Source organism: Idiotropiscis lumnitzeri, chromosome 5 (assembly GCF_059441095.1).
Source record: "Idiotropiscis lumnitzeri isolate Australia: NSW breed Sydney's pygmy pipehorse chromosome 5, RoL_Ilum_1.0, whole genome shotgun sequence".
In the NCBI taxonomy this organism is placed as follows: Eukaryota; Metazoa; Chordata; class Actinopteri; order Syngnathiformes; family Syngnathidae; genus Idiotropiscis; species Idiotropiscis lumnitzeri.
In genome coordinates, this window is record NC_142395.1 from 23,724,889 (window position 1) to 23,742,634 (window position 17,746).

At 39.5% G+C, this 17,746-nt stretch overlaps 1 protein-coding gene across 1 annotated transcript; it reads right to left on the minus strand.

The window, feature by feature from the left end:
• Positions 1-1,597: 1,597 nt before the first annotated feature.
• On the minus strand, positions 1,598-16,199 carry tspan15 (tetraspanin 15). Its single transcript, XM_088296955.1, has 8 exons — positions 16,027-16,199; positions 10,658-10,843; positions 10,398-10,472; positions 9,763-9,858; positions 6,619-6,732; positions 4,518-4,568; positions 3,343-3,459; positions 1,598-2,470 (listed from the first exon to the last, which is right to left on the minus strand). The coding sequence occupies exons 1-8, from the start codon at positions 16,114-16,116 to the stop codon at positions 2,303-2,305; spliced, it is 897 nt and encodes a 298-aa protein (XP_088153081.1). The 5' UTR covers positions 16,117-16,199; the 3' UTR covers positions 1,598-2,302.
• Positions 16,200-17,746: the final 1,547 nt, after the last annotated feature.

A 17,746-nucleotide genomic window follows, 5' to 3' on the forward strand; every position in this document is an offset into this window, starting at 1 on the left:
TGTCAGTATGACATGACAGTTGTATATAATTAAAATGATCTGTGGTGGGAAAAAAAAAAAATCTTCCCTGGCCCCATTTGCGTCTCTAATTTGACTTTGGAGAAACCACCATGCCAAAGGAAAAATAAATTGCAAATAGAAGGCAGGGAAGGTATCAATTGTTTCTACTGCACTTCACAACACACTCAATGGGCACATCGCACCTGCGACATCAGCTGTGGATGTCATGTTGTACTTTATTTTAAAACCGCTTCAAAATAATCGTGTTATTGTAACACTCACCACGCATATGCCTTGCCCGTGGTTTGCCAACTGCTAATGGGGCACAATTTTACAGCGCTGATCCAAAGTCACTTGCCAAGCAGCAAGCAAAAGGAGGTTATGCTTACAAAACGTGCAAATCTTAAGCTGTCAAATGCTGATGGCCGCACGTCTGACCAAATGAGACTTGAAACGAAATGGAGAAAAAAAAAAAAAAAGGAAATGAATCACGAGTTTGGGACATCCTGTACAAACAGATGACAGAATCGACTGACTTCTTCACTAGACGAACGACGTGCAATGGATAAGAGGGTGGAGGTCTGGTGGGAAACATTGTGTTCTTGAAAAAAAGACATTTCCCGTTTTGGATGGGAAAAAATGCAATCACAAACCCGTCGACACGCTGAATGAGTGGCGCTCGTGGCTCAACTTCTGATCTCATATGCTCGGGTCATGATCACATTGTCTTCACATGATCCAGTGCATGTGTGAGAGGACGCTTCGCTCTCATGTTTCCGCACTTCGTTTCGTTTGGGCACTGGATATAAACTAGATTGAAATCGAAGCCCAACGACTGCTAATTATCTTTTACGAATATTGTGTGCAGACTGCAAATCATGTCAAATAACTTCCTCCTAGTTGGCGATTTAGAGCATCCTTGTTGCTTATGAAGTACTAAAATATTCTGAGGGAAGCCCTTTGAGCAGCATGAGCAGTCGTGGGGGGGAAAAAATGGGGACATAAAATAACTGCTGAGCACCTTTCACAAGCCACTCGTTGCACTGAAAGCCCAAGTCAGCTGACATTTGCTCGATATTTGATATTTACACAACGGCCACGTGTGATTGCAAGTGATTGGATATATGAAATCTTTTCATCTCAAGCTCCATTGGCTAAAAGATGCATTACATAATTGCAATGATTGGGAAAAGACAGAACACCTCCGCCCAACATCTTGCTTTGAAAAATTCGTAGAGAAGATTGATTTTTCGCATTACGTTTAAGTCACGCGGCTCAAGATTGCATCTCAGCGTGGTGTCAGAAATCATATAAGGGGGTCGCGGACGTGCCGAAGCCGAACCCAGCGGTTTTTGGGCAGGATACGCCCGGAACTGGTTACGAGCCAATCGCAGGTCATACACAGATGAACCACCATCCACGCTCACATCACACCTCGGAACAATTTGGAGTGTTCGATTAACCAACCATGCATGTTTTTGGAATGTGGGTGGAAACCGACTCCGCACAGAAAAACCGGCGCCACTGCATTGTGAGGCCCTCGTGCTAACCAGACATCCACCATGCCGCCTTCATATAATGGTCCTCCACTCACAAATTCATTGAAACAAAGCATTTAAGTAAAAAAAAACAACAAAAAACACACACAGATGGCTCACTTCATTTTTAGCGCACAAACAAACACATAATTTGCAACTTGCAAAGATCATTATTACCCAATTACATCTTATACACACCATTAAAAATCATTAGAAAGCATAGCACAAAACAGGAATATCAACTACAAGGTTCAAAAACAAAAATAAAGGAAAATTAATCTTTTTAAAGCTGGACTAAAATTTAGACGTGGACTGTTGGAGTGCTGAGGTAAAACTTGAAATATATATATATGGTAAAAAAATACATAAAAGAAAACGATTCAGGATTCCTACAGGCTCACGCGATAAATAATATATAAAAACGTTTTTTTTTTTTTTTTATTATAACCCTGCGATCCTCAGAGTGTTTTCATCTCTAGGCTCAACTGATGAGATGAGCACGTCAGGGGTTGTGGCGCTGCATATTTGTTGAAGTCGTGCGAAATGTGCATGCGCCGCTCGGTGTTGCAATGGGAAGTGAAGGAATACTGAACTTGAAGGGATGTGGAGGTGGAGGAGAAGGAGTGACTATTCGTTCAGTTTCGGCACTTTATGGTGTTTGTCCCCGAGTGTTGAGAAGAAAATCAGTTTTGTAGACTTGATTTGATTCCATGATGAAATTGTTTGTGTGATCGAGGCCTCTCAAGTGAGCACCAGTGACCTCTTCAGTCAATCTCAGGCATACACATAAACCACTTAGCCATTCGGCCCTGCTTTTTGAGGTGTCTGCCTTGCACGTTGGAGTCCAGAAGACCGTCCGTTTGGTGACTATACTGGCTGATGGCGTCTTCCACTCGGGTGATGTACAACCAGCAGATCGCGACACCAAAGAACTAAGGAGACAAAATGAAGGGAAGTGAAGACGACCACATCTTACATATGTCAACACTCGCGACTTCACGAGGAAGTTTTCAGAATGGTCTTTTCTATTCCTCCCTGCCAGAAGAGTGGAAGCCAATTTTAAATATTAAACAACTGCAAAGGGGACAAATAGAGACGAGATCAAGTCACACATGAGTGAGTCGCCATTTGTATTCCTCAAGTCATTTTGTCTCGGGAAAGTCAAGTCAGGTCAAACGTTATCTTCTCTAATCCATGTAGTGTGACCTGCAGCATCTACTCTTCAAACAGAAGACCAATAGGGTCAGATAATGATATGATTTGGCAATTTATCTAAGCTGAATGTCAAACGCCTCGTTGAAAGTCCAGAGTTAAAGATTTCAGGCATCGGTTACTCAATGTTGCAATGACTCAACTCATCACTTTTGCATTCAATTTTTTTACCGGTATAAAAGGACAAAAACCTAAAATAAATATCGTGACATTTGAATAAAATTTCTGTGCAACGTAACGGCTGGACAGTCAAACGATGATAAAATGCAAAAGAGTGAAATGAAACTAACAAGCATGAAATGCATTTCACTAGACAGGTGTTCATCAGTTGAAGCTGTTCTGCAGAAAATTGAAAGCAATCCCACATCGTGATTACCTCGCTTTACGCAAACCGTTGAATATGGAGGCCGGTTTGAAATGAACGTGCCCCAAACCTCCCCAAAAAGTTCCATTTCCTACCGATAGTTTTTGATTTTGGAAATGCGGGCTTCTGTATGAGTTTCACCTGCCTGTCACTGTGTAACCAAAGAATGTACACACGGTAAATGAAATGAAAATATTGATACCATGTAGTGAGTGTGCGTACGTGTACCTGAGGCAGCAGGATCCCGAGCAGCAGTCCTGCCATAATCTTATAGTTGTCCGTTAGCCAAATAAAGAAGGCGTCGGTGCAGCCTCTGATGTGGATGGTGTCGATCAGGTCCAAGCGCTAAAACGAGCCAGCGAAGGCGGAAGAACAACCAAATCAAAGGAAAAGAAAATCAGACTAGGAGGACGAACAGGTATCTTATTATTTTTACCTTTAATCTTTTGTGATTATTTGGCGGGAGTTTTTTTTGTAGTGTTTGAGAATTTATTGGCCGACAAATACAAATTCCTTAATTAATTTTACCCTCTGGTACAGTCAGTCTGGTGCCTTATCTGGAAATGACTTCCTGATTGGCTAAAATGATCTTGGTTCAAGTGCCACCTGTTGCACCACATGCCGCTTTGGCATACAATTGACATTTTAATGAGAACAACGTTGTTGTTTTTTTTCACCGTGTCGTGATGATTTTCAGAATGTTCAGAAAAGTGGCTGGTCTGGTGTCACAAAAGCCAAACTAAACGTTTTTCCTTTTGAACTGATCGCCCAGGAATTGAACATGCTCTCCCTTGCCCTCTCTGCCATGCACTCCAGAAAGGATTCTTCCGGGATTCTTTGCAGCCACGGCCATCTTGATGTTGTCCGCATCTTCAAACTGGGTCCCATTGCTGGCCCGTTTGAGCTTGGGAAACAGTTTAAAAATATTAAAAAAAAAAAAAAAAAAAGAAAAGAGCCCAGTCAGGTAAGCAGGAAAGTTGCTCCTTCGTTGTGGCAGTAGAGCGATCTTCTTCTCTGCCAGGAACTGTCAGATGCTCAGGGCATTGTGAGCAGGTGCGTTGTCATGGCAAAATATTGCCATGCCTCACCTCTTCTCACGCACTGAACAGAGCAATTGCCGCAGGATCTCACAAGGACTTTCCTGACACCACAAATACACAGTCTGTATTCTAACTGACTAAGCAATCCTCTTGAAACTTGTCAGAAACAATTTGTAGAGGGAAAAATATATTGAGCACATTTCAAAGAGTACATAAATGCCGGCACAGTGCTGCGTGACTGTTCACTAACTTTCTGTTGTTTGACATCTGCATCCTTTTTTAAATGAATGCCCCCAACACCTGCAATGTTGCATCTGAAAACAAAACATGTCTTTCACATTCAGTCTCATTCATCTGCCTTACCTCAAGTGCCAACACCTTTGAGCCACACAATGTGTTTACTACTTCATTTGCCTACAGAGGACAAAGGGGGGGCGGGGGGAGAAGAAAATTAGAAATCGAAATAAATGACAAAAGCTTGTAAACTACGCGGAAAATTGACTATGCCTGCCACAAAGATTCAAATCAATATCCCCAAGATGAACTCCAACAAATCTGGCCATCTGGCACAAAACAAGATAGGAAGGGTAGAGGATTAATTATTGTTTTGCATCTTGCCTCTATGGGATTTAATCAGCATATTAGCTGCATCGCTTTGAACGTTAGGATATCATCGGAAGAGCAAGGGCCAAAATTATGTTGCATAAAATATATTCATTGTCAGTAAGCAATTCCATACGAGCAAGGAGGGGGAAAAAAAACGCAAAACCACCGAGACTGAGCAAGCACACGTCACATGAAATGTTACTTTGCGAATGTCAATTCAACCAAAAGATCAAACAGAGGAAAGTCTTGCCAAAGACATGTAATTACACTGTAATGGATGTTGAAACTGTTATAATGCACGTGGGGGCTGAATTTGAGAAGCTTTGCGTCCCTCAGCCCTTTCTCAAACTTGCACTTTGTCACAGTTTTGTTATTCTCTATGGAATGTTTCCTTTATGCTTGTTTGAGACAAATCAATCAATTATTAAATGATTACAAAGTAAAATGCTGAGCTCAGCCTGGGTGGTATCGATTTTTAATTTGATTTGGACTTCTTTATAAATCTAATTCAATCTGTTGTTAAATTTGTTGCCTAAGGTATTTTATTTATGGCACTTTCATTTTGAAAAGGGAAATAGTTACTTTGGTCAAGTGTTTCATAAAATAGGGGCAAAAATTATATGTTATCATTTTTACTAAAGGACAAAAAAGTTTCAAGTTTGTCATATTGTAAATGTAATTTGATGTGTTACATTTGTTTGCTGGAGTATTTTATTTGAGGCAGACATTTTGAACTTAATTTGATGTAAAAATAAATAATAAAAGAAATTTAAAAAATAAATAAAAATAAAGCTCTTTTGCGTTTTTTTGTTTTTTTTAATAGAAAAAATTATTATTTTTTTTTTTTTAGGCAAAAATTTGCCAGCCCTAATATTCTGAACATGGACAGAAAGTCTCAGCATTAGGGATCGGACACCCACACTTGACATTTAAGGAGTAGGCATGTGAATACATTGCAAATATTAAACTTGCTCATAACAATGACCCACGAGTAGATACTTGAGCAAATTTGCAGTCCTCCAGACTTGGGGCTCATATGTGCTGATTATCTGCATAAATCACTCGGTAGGGTGATGCATTTCCAGACATAATGTTATCAATTCAGCATTTCAATTCACTCCGGCATGCCTGCACAGAGAGCAGCTGCGCACACGCCCTTTGAGTCAACGTGTGCGAGTGCCAGCTTGTCGTGACAGATGGGATGAATTTCCATGGGGGGTGTGACTTTCATTTATTCCTCTGCCTATGATGATCATTTGTGCTAAGTCTCAGGGCCATGAGAATGTCGTTTTATTGGGAGAAAACAACAAAAGGAAAGGGCAAGGGGGCGGAAGGAACGGTCTTGGGCGTACCAGAGAAACTTTGGGAAAGTTAGAACAGGTCATGCGATGGAGACGGCATGGACCTTTGGACCGGAATGTTGAATAACGTGAGTCTGAACAACAATCGGTTGCTTTTTCTCAGTTGAGCTGTGCAAAGGTCTATCGTTTATATGAAAGAGGTCACATCCCATTTGTTGTTTCGCGTGAGCGAAAATTGCCAAAGAGTTTGTCCTGCATGGCAAAGGCGTACTCGCAATTATGATCCATGAGATGCATTTGAAACATAACTCTAGATTATTATGGCCATTACGATAATAGTACACACAAAGTGAGGGGGGAGGAGTGGATGAAATTGGTTTGGTCCAGCTAAGTTACAAATCACAGTGGGGCTTGTTCCCTATCTCTCACAATTGCTGAATTCTGGGTTTCTAAAATTGATCATCTGTAGAGGCCAAACACCAATTGGTCACAATTCTGTAGTTCAAGCACATTGTGATATAACACGCTAAATATCTGTCAACATAAATGCGACCCACCTTCGTGATGCAGCAGGTATAGGGCACTCCACAGGAAAGTGGACCCCGTGCAGTACAGTTGTGGTACAAGTTGACTTCCCAGTCTTTATATTCTTGGCCGCCACAACATTCAAACTTTTGAGAGAAAAAAAAAACATGACATGAGAAGTTCAGTCATCAAAAGGATCAGCAATGAACTGATTGAGACGACAATTTGTGAACCAAACTCTTCAGATGTACTTGGCAGCGTGCAAGAAAGTTTTGAGACACAATTAACAAGATAATTTGCATGTAATTATGAGCCTGTCTTTGGCCCTCGATGCACTGAAAAAAAATCAGCGTCCAAGTGATCAGGCTTGGAGGGGAGTTGAAATCAACACAATAGAAAGCTTGCCCATTGAGAACACGCACAGATAAAACCATCATTTGGTTTTCAGACATTTACTGCACTTTTTCATGTTTTTCGCAAGTTATTAACTCAATTGCTGCCATTTTTCATTTGGCTGGTAGTGAATGAGTTAAATGAATGGGAACACAATCAAACTAAATAAAAAAAAAAATTAAAAGGAAAGCCAAACCTTATTTGGAAAAGATATCCGTCTCTTAAAACCAACAACACAAGACCAAAGTCCGTGAAGAATATTTGGACAATGTGTGTTAGTTTACTGATGTAAAGAAACAAATAAAGCCTATTGTGCCATTTTCAGTTGGATTGATCAACATATCCTTTCCTGGGAGATAACATGCCTCTGCACAGGGAATAAATTAGATTTGAAGCACACGAGCAGCACACCCGCCTGACAGACTGACTGATGACTGGCTGCTTAACAGCAGCCGGTACAACTAACTTAGCCACTAATTGCCCGCCTGGCAGCGCGTTCGGTAGGAAAATCCATGTTATCGCTGCCTTTGTCAAGTTGTTAAGTCAAATGATGCAGAAAATACATTCAAAAGGAAGTAAAAACCTGTCGGCGCCGACATTTTAATAAATTGCTTAAAAACAAGTGTGTATGCGTGATCTAAAATGTAAATAATAAAATGTCTTGTAAATTTGACAATGCAGAGAAAAATCTTCTTGACCTGCCAAATTTTAATAAAAAAAAATGTGCTCACTCTTCCGTACATAAGCTTCGAAGAGTCAGCTAGTCGGGCTAAAAAAAACAAAAAAAAACACAAGGGGGGTTCCTTTGAAGGTCTCTGTTAGGTAGGGTGACCCCCAATGTCCACTTTTTCAAAATCTGCTCAATTCGCCCAGGGGAGTTTTATAAACGTATGAAAGAGTAAGCATGTTCTTGTTCCTTGCAATGTTCCAACTTGAATGATGATGCTGACAGACAAATCCGCATGAGCACATTTTAATGAGACAATAACAGTACAGTCCTTGCAGGAGGACATCCTTAGCGAGAGTTACAGCCGCAGAAATAGGTTGTGATGAAAAAGTGGTGCAGCGGGACATGCCAACTATTGTGCGCTGTAGCACCTTGGAAATACCTTCACTGGATGGATTAACAAAAAAAAAAAAAAAAAGTTGCGCAGAATGGGAGCCCCAGTCATGCAATCGCAACAATGTATCAGTTGACGTGATGAATGAATTCTTTCCACCCACAATGAGGCTGCCTACTTTGCAGACGACGCTGATGAATCAAAGGTTTTGCAGCACATGAGTCTGAACCAGCAGAAAGTCAGGGTGACTGCTCAGGTCCTCTAAAAGGCAACGGGATTATAATTATATTTATAATTCATTTACTTTTTTTAAAAAGTAAAAAAAATATTTCATGCCTTTACTACAATGCTGTTTTTTTTTAACTATTATTTTGACCGCACAACAATACTCCCCTTTTAGAACACACAATACAGTCATTTTGGTCTTGTATGCATGTGACTAACAATGCGGTCGAGCTACACCTCTATTAAGGAATTACGAACCCCTGAAACACACACACACACACGGTTCACACCCTTCTAATCACTTGTTACACATAATTTTAACTTAAAATGCAAAATGAAGAATAGATACCGAGCTGGTGATTACAGGCTGCATACATAAATTATTGGGAGTGGACTGCGCTGTGCAACCGGATGAGAACAACAGAACGGCAGCTAATACCAACGTTAAAAAAAATTAATCTTTTAAATGTAAAATGACTTGAGTGAAAGTCCACGCAGCATAGTCACCAAAGGCATAATCCTGGTGGATTAATGCCACTTTTATATCCTTATTGTTCTCCAAAGCAACAGTTAGTTGCCATGACTCCCGTTGCTGATGCTACTTTGTCATGTTCTTTTTCCCCACTTCCGCCCAAAGTTGTCACGGCAACTATCTTTGACTTGGTGCAACAAGAAATGTATGTGTATGAGTATTTTTTTCCCCCATCATTGCTTTCGCTTCAATATGGGTTAAATAATGTACGTTCGAATAAAATTACCTAAATTCAGTCTCTTTTTTTTTTTTTGCTCCAGGTCTTTATTTCGAAATTTACATTTAAAAAGAAAAATAATAATAATTTCTAATATCGACTAACAAGACATACTACAATACCATTTTGTTGAACCACTTTCCAGTCATAATGTGCATTACTGACCATCGACATCTTCAAAGTAGAACAGGATTAAAGCCAAGTGTGATTATGAGAAAAGCGATTTTCTAGCAAACCGACGAGCCAAGTGCATGCCACAGTACAAGTGCATTATTAGTGTTAGCTTTTCTTCAAACTTGTAACACTTTAGCCAGGCAATTCAGTACTAAATTGTTCTCAGTCTCACTTACCAAACAGCGCCACAAAGCTGTTGGTTCTTTTTTTACCGCCCAGATCATTTGTAACATTTGCACATTATTTAAGAACACATAATGCGCAGGAGCCTTTTTTTGTAGGCCGTCTAATCTTAATGCACGAAGGGTTGTGGACGTCATATTAATCATCGTAATGTCATTTGATAAAAGATGGAAATGAAATCTGCTTCAGGCCATTTAATAATGCACAAGTGTGGAATACTTGGAAGCAGGTCCAGAGTGACGGCTAATGTCCCAAGTTTGCAAAAAGAATATCGTACCCAAGCTATTCCCGATTTCTTTGTAATGTTCAATGCATAAGACAATTTATGGCGTTTTATTATAACCGATGCTTTAAACACGGACACACAAGCACTGGAATATATAAAGTCTACCTTTATTTGAACAAAGTCCATGATGTTTTTGAAGTCCAAGTCATCATAGTAGTTGACTATGCCTCTTCGTATGTTCTTGTTTAGCAAATCCACAGTCTGGACAACAAGGAAAGGAAGAAATAAAACTCTTTGGAAGTAGACATAGGGTCAATCATTGTGCATATTGATGCCAGCGTGGCAAGTTTGACTGGGTACAGTATGTCCTGGTTTGTCAAGGTGACCGACCCAATCAAGTAGAAATGAAAATGTGACAGTTAAACAGCCCACATCTGCCAGTTGCAATCTGGCGTGGCAGGATCACATGGGCCTCATGTGCCCAAGCATCCAAAAAGAGACAAGAAAGTTCTGCGTGGGAGCTTTTCAGTTAATGTTCACATTAAAAACCAGATCAACATGCATGCATTTGCGCCCACCTCTGCAAATATTATTGGAATTCGGCTTAACATCACAAATTAGTGATTGCATTTAACATTCAAATATTACACTTAAATCTTAGACAGAGATGACGTTTTTGGGTGGGCAGTAAATATTATGTAGGATGCAGTTTAGCTGCGAAAGATCCAACAAATTGAAATCATGGTCAACAATATTAAACTTTTTTTTTTTTTTTTTTTTATATATATATAAGAACTTACCTGGTTACGGAACACAAGTGCCAAAATTCCCCCCAGCAACTCCAGGATGAGACACACCGCCAGTGTGTACATGAACTGCGTTGAACAAGACAGCAATTATCAATATGATGCACCGGTTCGAAATTCAAAGAGGTACAACGGCGCAAATTGTATGTACCGAAGCTCACGCTATGACCAAAACCTAACTGCTGACATTTTTAATAACACAAGAAAAACTACCAAAAAAAATAAATAAATAAAACTCTTAGCCTACTACGTACCACTTTGAGCAGAACTAGATTATCCCTGAGCGATGCCAAGACGCCTATGAATGAAACAATGAACATGACAATTCCCAGGAGGATGAGAATCAGAGCGGGGGCCAGAAACACCCCCTCCAGCGTCTTGTAGCGCTGCCTCTCCACCTCGGCATATATGCCTATCGCCAGGATGAAGCTGCCTATCAGCTGAAAACACAAAAAGACATACACTTGAAGTAGTCTAATTCCTGGAATGTGACGTAAACATGTTCAAAGTTTGCCTTTCTTCAGAGGATATGTCAGTGGGCCAAGTACATAAAAATTTGGTTATGGGGCTTTTCCTGAAAAGTGCGAGAGAGATGTTCTGAAGTGGCACCCCAGTCTTACATAACAATTGGGCTAATTTACATAACTGCTCCAGCAACAGGTTTCTCACTCAATGACATGATGAGCAGGGCTGACCGAAGTTCCAGAGTGAGAAAACGACCCCTTTGAAGCATCAGCTCAAGACTGTCATGCCTAAAGGTAAAAAGGTAAGCACAGTTGCGGCGTTAACAGTGTTACGCAATTGATCAAAAATTAATTAGACTCGAAAGGTTGATCACTTGAAAATAATGCCAAGTGTCATCAAGTATTTAAGAAAAGCTGAAAATGACGCTTATCAAATAATGACTTCCTTTCTCGATATTTCAGCTTGCCTTATTGAAGCTTTGACTGAAAAATTATACGATCTGTGATTCAAAAGCCGTGCTCCGATTCTGATCCAAACTGTGACTTATGTGATCCGTTGCACACAAATTAAGCATGGTCACCGGGAACAGTCTAAGACAGTAACAGCTATTTGTGGAAACACAATCTCATGCCCAAAAGATGTGAGTGATGGAAACTTTCCAGACTGGAAATAACATGGAACGAATTGAGCAACGGAAATGGTTTCTTCCTCCTCAGTGGGCCAAACGTGAAGCAGGCCATTGAGTCATGACGAACAATTGCAGTCAAATTATCACCTGAATTAAACCAAACTAAGGAAGACTTCAAAAGCAGAGTTTTTGACTTTGTGTCAACAAATTAAGAGGGTCAGTCGTGTTTGTGGAGTGTTGGAAAGACCACGCATATGAAATTTTTTTTAAAATGGAGGAATTGCTTTTGCAAACAATTCAGACAGTTAAACTGTTCTCAATTAATTCTGCTTTCATCCATTTTCTATAGTGCTCGTCCTACTTGTGGACAAGAGGAAGAGTATACCCTTGACTGGTTGCCAGTCAATCACAGGACAATTAACAAGCCTTCAAGGCAAGCAGATACTTCAATTTAGGTACACTGACACAGACCATCCAATAAAAGTCATCAAAAGTTAATGATCCTTGAATCACGTAGTACTTAAATGCTGAAGCTGCAGAGCGGATGTTTTTTCTTTGACATATTTAAAGTTGACAAGATTTGAATCCTCCCCGACAAGCAGGGCAACCGACCTTGTCGACGTGTATTGTGCATTGATTTTGTAACTCAATTAAATACAAATTCAAAATCAAATTCTACAGACTAGTGAAGAAAAGCCAAACTTTTTGGATGAAGGTTGAATTAAAAACAAAATTAAAAAAATTAAAAAAAAAAAACAATCCAAGTATTTATTTTAGTTTTCTTTTGCACATTCATATTTCCCTAATTTACTACGGTACTCTGATTTCACGACTTCTTACATTTGAAAAAAAAAAGGCTTGCCCAAGTAGAGTGAAAGTTTATTTATTTATTTTTTTTTTTTTAACTCTATGGATTTTGTAGTAATAGTGCAACTCAGCATATTGTATAGTTTTGGTTCCATTTTGAAATGCACTAAACAATTACAGCTGAAAGGTTTAAGGCCACAATATTGCCTTCAATATAAACTGCACCATCATTTCCAAACATGCTGGTACGAGCTGCAAACTTTGATCAAAATTCAATGTTCTATCATCTTTTTACATCGTAAACACCTTGAGGAATTCAAGATATAAAATAATGACGGGTACATATGAGCAGCGTGACTACTGTTGCGCCCGACTGAACATGGCATGTAGGAAAACGGGTATTTGTATTACGCTGAACCATCTAGAAAATGGGAACACAGCGGGTGGGATTTTAGGACCCGATCATCCGTCACTCTAATGACAACAATGAAGCAAATGATTAGCAAATGCTTCAATAAAGTGCTCAAAAAAGTGGATGTTTTTTTAGCCTGGATAAAAGACAGTGAGATTTGTGAAAAAAGGTCAATAAAATAGCTCATCGCAAGAATAACCCGCATTAAAATACAAAAGGCCACTTGGATTCAATTACTGCCATTAAGGAAAGGACGACTGGAAAATGCCACAGTTATCGCCGCGATACAGCGCTCATTAGAAAACGGAATATTTAGTCTCGTCTGATACATGCACTGCTTCTTCCAACGTGAATACACACAGCAGGATCATGTCAATCAGACGACACACACACGCAACGTTCTTTGTATCGTTCACAAAGCAGATGCGGATTACAAAAGACATTTTGACAATATGGGAAGGCCATTTTCTGTTTGAGCATGATTGTGACCTAGCGTACAAAGCGTGCAATGCACAAAGGCATGCCTGGATGGATTTGGTGCGCAAGAACCTGAGTGGGCTACACAGAAGCCTGAATTCTACCCCATCAAAAAATTTGCACCACCGAACAAGCGCACAGAGACAAACATGGCGAGGTTTTAAAAAAAAAAAAAAAAAATAACTCAAATCGAAATCAGAATCCGAAGAATCAAAAATCGAATTGAATCTGGGCTTCAGTGAATCTTTGCATCCCTACTACGTTAACAATAGATTGAGGTTTTGGTCAAGTTACTTTTCTGTCACAACAAAGGGTGGGATAAATTTGCGGACAAACTCAAAATGAATATCCATTGAAGTTCAACGACATCCAAAGTGAAATCTCAGAATCAGCAAATAATGTTGGTAGAAAGGTTAAAACTGTGTACTTTAAGTGAGTTATTTTTATTTATTTATTTTAAATCATAGCCTGCAGTCTAAGAGATATTTCGGGCCGGTTGATCAGATCCACTTTCCCACAAGATTCTGTTTTAAGGTCATATTGAGGTAGCTTGGAAATCCAGAAAATCTGGTGGGTAGTCGCATCAAGCATAATTCTGAAATGGGGCAAACCGGAACAAACAAACAGTGAAATTAACCAATCAGCAAAGAGCGAATAGGAGTCCAAGAAGAAAAATAAAACGCGTCTTCATTTGTAATAAATGTTTCCAGTGCTGTCAGCTGCTGGGATTTTAATGACTCTGGTCATTTCAAATTGAGTTTAATGCTGAACGAAACAAATTAGCGTCCCTCCTACACTCCATTTTGATTGTTATGAGGATGGACTTTCACTGCGGAAGAGTGACGTTACTCATGAAGGATACGTTGCAGCAAGTAAATAAATTCGATTGCATGATACATTTAAATCTTACCCATGTATTAAGAAATTCTAGTACTATCCAGAAAAAAGTGACAGATGTATTCTACCCAGTGTTAAAACAAATATTTTATCATTATGAATAACTTATATTTGCCGACCAGCCGAGTAGGAAAAAAAAAATGGATCTTTGACGTCTAGAGCCGTCATTGGCAGTGAGTTAACATTTTGGGCAGAAAAATTGCTCCTAAAAATGTCTTAAATACTGGTGATATGTGTCATTAAATAAACATCCCTAGCCATTATATTAGAAAATGCAGAACACAACTTCAACAGAAGATGTGAAAAAACTCCTGTTACTTTAGATACGGATGAATGTCTCCAATCGGTAATGAAACGTCTAACAAAACACTGTTTGGGTATATTGTGGGTTTAAATGTAAACACAAGCGTTGGAAGCTTTGCTTTGCTCTGCATTTCCTGAAGGAAGTGACAACATGACCTAAAGTGTTCATTACTGCGTGCAGCATCCCACTGAGATAAACCACACTTCCACAGAGACCAAGTGGAACGAGAAAGCGCAGTGGCCATTAATCTGTTTCGCCTCCCTTATCAGGAAAGTGTTCATTCGCCATAATATACGCATTACTGCACTACCCTCCTCGCCCTCCTTCAAAAGTATCTCGCTTAAGCACAGAACATTAAGTGCCAATCAACCATTTGTTTCAGGGGGGGGAAAAAAACAGTTAAGTTGTCTTTGAAAGAATACAGCCGCGGGTTTTGACACAAAAGATTTTTCTTTGTGTAGAAATGAAGTGGTGAGGATGTTTTAAGAGTTTAAATTCAACTCAATAAATAGTATCAAACTTTTAATCACTGAGGGCCTTTAGTTGGGAAGTTTGATATCTGTCTTGGATGCTTTCCTCTTCCAAGAAAAAGTTTGAAAATTTAAGCAGACTACAAGACAATAAGTATCAGTTTGTTTAACACAGTGCTTCTCAAATAGTGGAGCTGGCCCCCCTGAGGAGGTGCGGTGCAATGCTGAGGGGGGCACGTACGACCCGGGGGAACATGCTTTTTTTCTGCCGTACTACAATACAGTGTAATTGCACATCCACTCCAGTAGTTGGCAGTGTTGACAGGAATGAAGAAGAATTTCACAACGACTGGAATGGACTCAGTAAAGTGAAGCAAATTTAAGTATTTTTTTGCAGAGGACAACAAAATACATGATTATACCATATTGTCTGTCTATGTATGTCGCTGCACCATTTGTGTTAAAAAAAATTGCTTTAAAGTGTTCTGCTGCATAGATACAATTCTTTAACCCACAAGTGTCAAACTCTGGTCTTCTATAGTTTCCATCTCTCATCAGCAAGCGATGCAGGAACCTGATAATGATCCCGACCATTTGAAACAGGTGTGTTGCAGCAGGGAGAGATAGAAAACATACAGTAAAGCCGCCCTCGAGGACTGGAGTTGGACATCTATTTTTAAACCCGTCTATGGGGTTTCCCATAAGGTGTCCGTCATTAAGCTTAAAACTTTAAGGCAAAGTTACTGATTTAAATACAACACACTTTGCTTTTATTTTGATGGTAAACTTCCACTGGAAGACACTTTAAAACAAATTGAAGCCAATTTTTTGGTGAATTGTGCACGACCTGCCAAACGCCTGCATGCTGAGAAGTGAGACGAGTAATATCTACTTGCGTTTACACTGATTTGAAGGTGAGCAGCTCGGTAAAAGTGTAGTGGAGGGAGTGGCCATTTTGGTTAAGGGAAAAAGCTGGACAGTCGGGTTTTAAACACTTTTGTCAGCTTTCGTCAACTTTTCTTTATTCACGCAGAGTCGCGCAAACTCTCGATCACTCATACACAAGCGGTCTTAAAAAAAGATTCGGCAGTTGGAAAGTTTGGAGAGAGAAAAAAAACAAGCAACACGCACCGATTCAGAATGACAAAAAAAGAAATACTCACCCACCAAATGATGGCGTAGAAAAAGAGGATAAATTTGAGAACTACGTAGGAGAATCTGTGACAATAACGTGTTTCATCATCGTGAGACATCGTGTTGTGCTGTCCTGTGCGCGGTTGTGACCAGCTAGCTCACTTCCGCTTCGTCGTCCTTCTGCTCACCTGCAGGCGCGTGCACGTTATTCGACCGTGTGGTGCGTTCACGGTCGTAGCAAAGCTCGCTCATGTAAAAAGAAAAACAAAACAAAGAAAAGACAAAATACAACTTTTTGCACGTGATCACATTTCAGTTGCTTTGACCTTTTAAAAGGTGATGTGAAACTTATTTTAGTTATAGTTTCACCGAAATGATTGATCGTTTTCTCGGTGTAACCATAAATTACATAGGGTACATAATATTAACGAGAATTTAAATCAGAGGTCACTTAAAATACTTTGTCGAACCATATTGCTCAGATTGTTTTATTGTTGTTTTATTTGGGGGTAGGTACAAAAATACTGACAGTATATCGATGCTGGCTGTTAAAACAGAAAACAGTTGGCAATTTTGATACACATTTAAACAGACAACATAACGACATAAACCCAACAAAATATGTCAACTGTATATGTAAACAATTTTATTCTCGCAACATATTTGTAATTTAAAATTTTCAAATATTAAAACTGGTCAAGCAGACCCACTAAATAATATTTACCTGCACAACAAGTGTGGCTTTCAAGCATAACTATGAATATAGTTTCTCTTTTAACTTACCTTTCACATTCGTAACTGTCTGACATTGTGGTACATTGAACCTCAGCTGGTGAGTACGACATGCTTTATTGGACAAGCTTTAAATAGCAAACGACAGTAACATTACTATAAAACATCTTATTGAGTCAATGATGTATTGGGTCTCTTTGTCGCAGATCACAGTGAACGGACTTGAAAGACATTACAAACTTGAAAATCCAGTGTGCTGTTTTGAGAGCGATTGAGTACGCAGGGTCAAACGACACAAAACTGGTCATAAACATGTGAACCTAGAATGCAATAAAAGGAAGTGGAAAAACACTGCAGCTATGTATGTACTGCTATTTAAAGTATATATACGATAAATTGTATGACAATGTTTTGCTGCCAACAAAGCAATGTAAACAAATCCGTGAACCTTTATTGTCAAACATTTGCATGCTGACACGTTTGTGAGGTTCATTGCCATTGAGTCCCTCACGAAACCTGCATTCGAATCTACTTGACTTGACACTTTTAGCTCCTAATCCCCTGCTTCAACGACCTCTTCGCAAGGCTTTGACACAAATCAGTAATCAATACATCGGACTGCGATGCAATACAAAAGACGAGGGGAGAAAGGTCAAAAGATACAAAAGTGGTCATAAATATGCCAGTTCACAAGGAAGTTTGATGGACTATAAAACAGAAACACGGACTAGCTGGAATATAATGAACCCAAAGACAAACGACAACATCCCCAAAAGAAGTCTTGTAAGTCTTTCACATCCTGTTTGAATGCAATTTTAACACATTACGTGGGTATGATTCTCCTCACGTTGAAGCAACACTTCCTGTTCTCAAGGCCTTTTCTGACAATAGATTTGTCAGCATGTAAAAGCAGTGTTCATACTGTGCGCACAGAAACAATCACAGAGGTAAAAGAATGGTTAAGATGAGGTCAGCAGTCCCAATCTCAACGCATTCCTTCTCTGTGCAAACACATCC